Raw genomic sequence first — 8,533 nt, 5'->3', positions numbered from 1 at the left:
GCCATCTCTTGACTCCTTAACCTCTGTAGTTTCCTCTTCTGTGTCTTTGTTAGCCCTGGAGGACACCACTTTGGCTGAGTGTATTTAGGATCTCTCGTTTTTACTCGGCTGGTGCTTGCTTCATGGTCATTAGCCGAGTGCTTTGGCTCGATAGAAAGTATCGGCTCAGTCGGATTGCTATGCACAATAGGCTGCTGTATGGCAAATGTTTCGGTGCCCAAGATAAGTGAGTCGACATCCATTTTCTCCTTGCCTTTTCCCAACTCAACTGCTGCAACACTCGGTGACTTAACACGCCATTCTTTCCGACTTTCCAGATGCATGAAATTTCCACTCGGGCGCACCTTTTTACTTGGATGGAATCCACTCGGATTGATGTCACTCGGATGGTATCCACTCGGATGGAACTCAGTCGGATGGAATCTACTTGGCCACATTTTCTCACTTGGATAGCTTCCACCAGGGTGCATTCTTACACTAGGATATTTTCCACTCGGTTGCATATTTTGACCAGCCGACTGATAGTCACCGATGTTCAGTCGACCATTATATGAGTAATCAAGTCGATTCCACACAGATTGCCTCCGCTCTTCTGAAAACTGCGCCCTTGGTCCACTCGGTTTCACATACTGACTGAACATATCATTCGATGCTGACCTTGGTCGCTTCAAGTGTGGTGGCCGGTTAGAGCTGGAACCAGCCGACTGATTAGCATATTTGGACAGCAACATATCAAAAGTTGGCTTGATCCGCTTGCGTTGTACTTTAGCTTCATTCCTCTTCCATTTGCCAACTTCTGGACTCTTGGGCTTGACAAATTTAACTCGAGTGTCCTGCTGCACCTGTGTTTGCCCCCCGAGTGTAGGATTCTTGATGGTGATCTTGATCACTTCCTTGCCATCGGGTTGCTTATCAAGCACAACATGTCTCCCCAAGACCTTGTCACCCTCCTTGTCTTTCCTGGGCTCACCAACAATGACATTAGCTTTATTAGCAGATTCGGCTACCTCCGGCCGAATGAGCAGCTTCTTCCCTTCTAAATCCATTGTGTTCATTGGATAGGGCTGTTTATCAACTTGCATCTCAGAAAAGTTCAATCGTCCATCATTAATGGCCAATTGTATCTGTCGTCGAAAAACATTGCAATCGTTAGTAGCATGAGAAAAAGAATTATGATATTTGCAATAAGCACGCCGTTTCAGCTCTTCAAACGGCGGTAAAGTATGAGATATTCTAATAATCTTAGCCTGCAGCAAAGTATCAAATATTCTATCACACTTAGCAATGTTAAAAGTAAACTTCATATCTTCATCACGATTCTTATGAATCGGTTTCAGATCATTGCAAGTAAAGGGTTTGGCCTTAGATGGCCAAACAAATTCAGTAGCAAAAACATCACCCTCATCGTCCGAGTGATCACTATCATATTCCACCATATTCATCTTTGGACGATCGGCTTTGTATCTATGCACTTCTTTGAGATCTTTGCTTCGGCTTTCCTGAGCCAGAGCCCTTTGTAAGACTTGGTTAATATTTAAGAACTCATAGCCTTCTAACTTTTCTCTAATGGGAGCTCTCAAACCACTCAGCACTAGGTCTGCCAAGTCTCTCTCAGTTATCACCAAACTAAAACATCGGTTTTTTGTTTCTCTGAATCTCTTGACGTAATCGGAGACCGATTCATCATGCTTCTGTTTAACCGATGTTAGATGTGACAACTTGAGCTCATTGTCGCCGCTGTAAAAGTGATCATGAAATTTCTGCTCTAGCTGCGACCAAACTCGAATGGAACCATGTGGTAAAGAAGAAAACCATGAAAATGCGGTACCAGTTAATGATAAAGGAAATAAACGCACTTTCAACTCATTTAGTGAACCTGCTTCACCTAATTGTGCTAAGTATTGACTAACATGCTCCCATGTGGTTTTTGTGCCCTCTCCATTGAACTTGACAAAATCCGGAATTTTATATCCTGGAGGGCACTGGATGGCATCAAAGTACTCGGGGTACGGCTTTTGGTAAATCCGATTCCGAGGTAACTCAACCCCAAAATTCTCTCGAAGCATCTTAGCCATCTCCTCTCTAAGATTAGCTAGACCATCATCCATACTGGACGATGAAGCTTGTGGCAGTGGCATAGGAGGAGTATGATTACTAGCTGTAGGTAGGAATTGTGGCAGGTATGTCGACCCATAATTTGCTAGTGGTCGAGTGGTTGTAGCTGTAGGTAAGGTTGGGTTCGGCGTTGCCACCGAACCTGGCATGCTCATAATAGGATTAATGGGTGCAGCCACAATCTGATTTGTTTGGGTAGGATAATAAGCCATCGGCACGGGAGGCGCCGATGCAATAGGTAAAGCCTGATTAGGGTTTTGCACACTAGCAGCTACACCATCATTACCACTAGTCGATTGAGATGTATTCTTCTGAGCATTAGTATTTTCTATGAAAGTTTGATAGACTAGATTGTTACCATCAGCAATACGACTTTCAATCTCAGCCCACTGCTCAGGAGAAAAGGTAGTACTCACAGAAGGTTTAACCTGCTCGGCTTGAAGAGGAGGGAACTTGATTTCTTCAATCGGAGTGATGTTGCCTTGGCGATCCTTCTTGAACTTTGCAAGGAACTCCTGCAAGTCCTTCTCCTCGCGCGCCTTCTTGTACTCCTCATAGACTTGGCGATGATCGGCCGATATCTCATCAAGACTGGGCTTAATGATGTTATCGGCGTCTACCTCAGATGGCTTGGGAAGATCAGACATGGTGGATGATGATGATCGATCTTCGGTCCCCAGCGGAGTCGCCAAAAAGTGTGTTGACACACGAACACGTCACGTGTACCCTCGACGCCGGAGGTGATGCACCGCAGCTCACGTCGAAGGAGACCCGACCAACAGCGCGATACGCAAGACAGTCGGCGGGTGCTTTTGCAGACCCGAAACCCCGCGTACCCGGGAGGGACCCCGTCAGGGATTGCGGCGGCTATGGGCTGCCCTAGGTCGATTCGCTCGCCCCTAGAGCCTCGGGATTCGCAGCTCTCAAACACGAAGAACAGCGAAGAACGAGAGAGAAAAACGATGGAGAGATAAAAAGTAGACAGGAAAAAGTAGTATATTGATTTGTTCGATTGTGTGTTGTTCAATCGGCCGTCACCCCCAACATATATAAGAGGCGGCTGGACTTCCCGTACAAGTAAAGGATTCATCTAGGCTTTCCTTACAAGAAAAATTACATCAATTCGCGTCCTAGAGTCCTAGTTCTATTTCAACTCGGATTCAGTCTGAATCTGGCCCAACTTCTGTCTTCCTCCTTGCGCAGGCCGCCGAGCCTCCATATGGCCTCCGATCAAGATGGCCCAAATATCAAACTTGTGCGCCTCGACGATACGAACAACTCTCATGTTGATCACTTTTTCAAATAAGGCCATCTTGAATACTTTTCGAGGTCGTCTTTACCTTCCAGTCGGACTCGGTCTTGCGGTAGACTGAATTATCCGAGTCTTGTAGTGAATTTGCAGGCCATATACTATCTCTGATGACGATGACTCCAAAACCAAAGTTTACCGTCTTGATGATACGCACAACTTCTGTATTGAACACTTCTTCATCCGAGATCATCTTGATAAACTTTTGGGCACATGTTCAGTTTCACTCGGATTTGAGCTCATCCACTCGGATATTAGAGTCTTTCACTCGGATGGTCTGATTGGACTTTTTCACTCGGATGATGACCACATTTTCAGTCGGAAGACAATCTTTTACTCGACCGACCTTTTACTCGATCGGTAGATTTTCACTCGACCTTTTACTCGATCGATAGGTTTTCACTTGACCTTTTACTCGATCAGTAGGTTTTCACTCGACCTTTTACTCGATCGGTAGGTTTTCACTCGACCTTTTACTCGATCGGCAGGTTTTCACTTGACCTTTTACTCGATCGGTAGGTTTTCACTCGACCTTTTACTCGATCGGTAGGTTTTCACTCGACCTTTTACTCGATCGGTAGGTTTTCACTTAACCTTTTACTCAATCGGTAGGTTTTCACTCGACCTTTTACTCGATCGATAGGTTTTCACTTGACCTTTTACTCGATCGGTAGGTTTTCACTCGACCTTTTACTCGATCGGTAGGTTTTCACTCGACCTTTTACTCGATCGGCAGGTTTTCACTCGAAAGGTAAGCTTTCACTCGACCGGTGAGTTTTCACTCGACCAAAAACATAACCTGATCTTGATTTGTCTCCCCAAGTCTCATATGACCTCGGATTGAGACGAATTATATATGAAAATCGATCGGCTCGACGAGTCGAAACTTTCTCATGTTGATCTTTTTTCAATTCAAGGCCGTCCTGAAGGCCGAATTGCTCACGCATTACATCAGACACTCATCAACATGTGTCTGGTGTCAAGCGTAATATTTTGGTCTCTGGCCTGTCCAGACCGTATTGACTATAACTTTTGCATATGAACTCGAATTGAGATAATTTATATATGAAAATTGATTGCTTCGACGAGACGAAGACAATTCCTTTAGAGCACTCCTTCATCTGAGGTCATATTGAGGGCGTAATCGGCCGAAAAGCACTCAGAACATTAAATTTTGTCACTCGGAGTATAGCTTCGGCCGCTGAGATGAGGTCGAATGGCGATAGCCTAAACATCAAAGTTGTTCCACTTGACGATACGAAACTTTCTCATGCTGAAAACCCTTTCACTCTGTATATTGCCAAAATCAGTTGTCAACACTGCGCACGGTCGCTTTTGATGCGCAATGGCCGGTGCCTATGTGCCTCAGCTTTCCATGGCGAGACTCGGGTCAATCCCAAAAGAAAAAGGCAAAAAATAAATAAAAGGAGACTGTTGATCATGTCGTCACGGCACGCAGACCAGCTGAAATAAGAATCCGGGAACAGAAACAAACAGAAAGGTCGGTGTTTTACTTCGCAAAACTGCCGGCTGATTTTGCTCACAAGAAACGAACGATCTTATCTCCGAATTTGCTCATAAAGAAGGAGTGAAAATTATTTTTGAATTCTCTTGGATGAAGCAAAATTGGTGAAAATAATACACTGAACTCAGAGCCTGAAGGCAGAGTGTATATCCAAAGCTTGATCACTGGAGGAGTACTGCTTAATTTCGTTTGGCTTTTCTTTCTGAACTCCTGCTTGCCTTGTCTCCGGCCCCAACCCCCCCATTTCTCGCAGCAAATCGATGATACGTAGTACAACTGCAAACTAACTTAACCGCCACATCTATATATACGGCCGGTCTCTCATCTGGTCGCACCAAGCAAGCAGCACAGCAGTAGCCCCACAAGCTCCCTCTACCTGCCCTGTCCCTGCACCGAGCTGAGAGAGCAATGGGGCCGAGCGGAGGCAGCCTGGTCGCCACTGTGGCGGTGCTCCACCTGCTGCTGCTCGCTCCGAGCATGGCAGCGGCGTTCAACTACGCAGACGCGCTCGCCAAGTCCATCATCTTCTTCGAGGGCCAGCGCTCCGGCAAGCTGCCCCCCGGCAACCGCATGCCGTGGCGCGCCGACTCTGGCCTCACAGACGGCGCGCAGTACAATGTACGCTTTTTCTCGCTCCGTTGTTCGTGTGTGTGAGTCCCGGGTCCGGTTCCGGCATTGACCTCGTCGTGTGTGTTTTCAGGTGGATCTGGTCGGCGGGTACTACGACGCAGGCGACAACCTCAAGTTCGGGCTGCCGATGGCCTTCTCGACGACAATGCTGGCGTGGAGCGTCGCCGACTTCGGCAAGTTCATGGGCGCCGAGCTACCCCACGCCAGGGCCGCCGTGCGCTGGGGCGCCGACTACCTCCTCAAGGCCGCCACCGCCACCCCCGGCGCGCTCTACGTCCAGGTCGGCGAGCCGGGACGCGACCACGCGTGCTGGGAGCGGCCGGAGGACATGGACACGCCCCGCAGCGTCTACCGCGTCGACGCCAACAAACCGGGCTCCGACGTCGCCGGCGAAACGGCCGCGGCGCTGGCAGCGTCCTCGATCGCGTTTCGCCGCTCCGACCCCGCCTACGCCTCCCGCCTGCTCCACGCCGCCATGGAGGTGTTCGACTTCGCCGACCGGCACCGCGGCTCCTACAGCGACTCCCTCAGCTCCGAGGTCTGCCCGTTCTACTGCTCCTACTCGGGCTACCACGACGAACTCCTGTGGGCGGCGTCGTGGCTGCACCGCGCGTCCAACAACGCGTCGTACATGACGTACGTGGAGGCGTACGGCATGCAGCTCGGCGCCGGCGACGACGACTACTCCTTCAGCTGGGACGACAAGAGGGTCGGCACCAAGGTGCTCCTCTCCAGGGGGTTCCTGCGGCGCAAGCTGCAGGGGCTGCAGCTCTACAAGGCTCACTCCGACAGCTACATCTGCTCGCTCGTCCCCGGGACGAGCAGCTTCCAGGCCGGCCAGTACACGCCGGGAGGGCTCATCTACAAGGAGGGCGAGAGCAACATGCAGTACGTGACGACGGCGACGTTCCTGCTGCTCGCCTACTCCAAGTACCTCAAGTCCAGCGGCGCCATCGTGTCCTGCGGCGGCGGCGTCGTGTCGCCGGCCGACCTGGTGGCGCTGGCGAAGCGGCAGGTGGACTACATCCTGGGGAAGAACCCGGCGGGGAGGTCGTACATGGTTGGGTTCGGGGCGCGGTTCCCGGAGCGCGCGCACCACCGGGGTGCGTCCATGCCGTCGGTGCGCGCGCACCCGGGCCAAATCGGCTGCGACGCCGGGTTCCAGTACCTCCACGCCGGCGGGGCCAACCCGAACGTGCTCGTCGGCGCCGTTGTGGGCGGGCCGGACTCGAGGGACGGCTTCGACGACGACCGTGGCAACTACGCACAGTCCGAGCCCGCCACCTACATCAATGCGCCGCTCGTCGGTGCCCTCGCGTTCTTTGCCGGAACCACCAGGAAGTAGAGCTATGGGGTGTGCGTTCCCGTGTAGTGTGTCACGTGTGAGTTGTGACGTGTGTGTGGATCCGATTGGCATGTGACAGAGTGGGAGCGCCATGGCAGGCAGCAGAAGCTGTGTGAGCTGAGCTCCCCCGTCGCACCCGTATTGTGTTTGGCTCGCTGGTAATCGCATCGTGTCGCGTGGCATGCAGGCTTTCTTGCTAGCTACCTGAACAGCTAGGTGCCAATTATCAAAGTATACTAGTGGATTCCCAGCCGACCCCATAAGTTCGCCCCCAGCCGTTGATTTCGGCCCAAATTCAGCACACTTCGGCACAAATTCAACAAAAACTATTTTTATCACATAGTTCATCACAGAAATCAATACAAATCAAATAGTTTAACAAAGCAAACTCATAATTCAAACACAAATTAAAACTCATAGTTCAACGAAGCAAACTCATAGTTCATCACACATCGAACTAGGCGTTGCCCTTGAGCCTCCATAGATGCTCCACCAGATCGTGTTGTAGTTTTTGATGCACATGTGGGGTCTCGAATCTCCTAATGCATATTGAGAAAGGCAGCCCATGATGTCGGTACCTGGTGATCGACTTGGGCAAGAGGGCCCTGCCTGTAATATGGTTCAGTATCAAACACTGGCTCTTCCTACTCGCTCTCAACGATCATGTTGTGCAAGATGACACAACAAGTCATCACTTCCGACATTTGAGATTTCGACCAGGTCAGAATGTGGTACCGGACAACAGCAAATTGAGATTGGAGCACACCAAATGCCCGCTTGACATCCTTCCTGCAAGCCTCCTGACACTCGGCAAAGTAGGAGTTCTTGCCTCCTGTCACAGGGGTTTGAGATAGTTTTCACAAATGTGGACCATCTCAGATAGATGTTATCCGCTAGGTAGTATCCCTTGTTGTAGTGGCGCCTGTCGGTGTCAAAACCGGCGGATCTCGGGTAGGGGGTCCCGAACTGTGCGTCTAGGCGGATGGTAACAGGAGACAAGGGACACGATGTTTTACCCAGGTTCGGGCCCTCTTGATGGAGGTAAAACCCTACGTCCTGCTCGATTAATATTGATGATGTGTATTATAAGAGTGGGTCTACCACGAGATCAAGGAGGCTAAACCCTAGAAGCTAGCCTATGGTATGATTGTTGTAATGGTTGTTGTCCTACGGACTAAAGCCCTCCGGTTTATATAGACACCGGGGAGGGCTAGGGTTACACAGAGTCGGTTACAATGGTAGGAGATCTACATATCCGTATCGCCAACCTTGCCTTCCACGCCAAGGAAAGTCCCATCCGGACACGGGACGGAGTCTTCAATCTTGTATCTTCGTAGTCTTGGAGTCCGGCGGACGATGATAGTCCGGCTGTCCGGACACCCCCTAGTCCAGGACTCCCTCAGTAGCCCCTGAACCTGGCTTCAATAACGATGAGTCCGGCGCGCATAATGTTCGGCATTGCAAGGCGGGTTCCTCCTCCGAATAATCCATAGAAGATGGTGAACACCAGGACAGTGTCCGGCTCTGCAAAATAAATTCCACATTCCACCGTAGAGAGAATAATATGTACACAAGTTCAATCTGCTGACGTATTTCGCGGCATGACGTC

The 8,533-nt window shown here is 50.2% G+C and overlaps 1 protein-coding gene across 1 annotated transcript; it reads left to right on the top strand.

Annotated features, from left to right (window-relative positions):
* The first annotated feature begins 5,291 nt into the window (after window positions 1–5,291).
* LOC123158344 (endoglucanase 19) lies at window positions 5,292–7,189 on the top strand. The gene is made up of 2 exons (XM_044576376.1): window positions 5,292–5,567; window positions 5,650–7,189. Exons 1-2 carry the CDS (start codon window positions 5,358–5,360, stop codon window positions 6,922–6,924), a joined length of 1,485 nt encoding a protein of 494 aa, XP_044432311.1. The 5' UTR covers window positions 5,292–5,357; the 3' UTR covers window positions 6,925–7,189.
* Window positions 7,190–8,533: the final 1,344 nt, after the last annotated feature.

The sequence above is a fragment of the Triticum aestivum genome, chromosome 7B (assembly GCF_018294505.1).
Source record: "Triticum aestivum cultivar Chinese Spring chromosome 7B, IWGSC CS RefSeq v2.1, whole genome shotgun sequence".
Lineage (NCBI taxonomy): Eukaryota > Viridiplantae > Streptophyta > Magnoliopsida > Poales > Poaceae > Triticum > Triticum aestivum.
Note: the sequence above shows the minus strand (reverse complement) of the source record. Positions and strands in the feature narration are given on the sequence as shown.

Coding starts and splice junctions, on each gene's coding strand:
- LOC123158344 (XM_044576376.1), top strand. CDS start 5,358: ATGGGGCCGAGCGGAGGCAGCCTGGTCGCCACTGTGGCGGTGCTCCAC. Junction 5,568..5,649: donor CAGACGGCGCGCAGTACAAT/GTACGCTTTTTC, acceptor GTGTGTTTTCAG/GTGGATCTGGTCGGCGGGTA.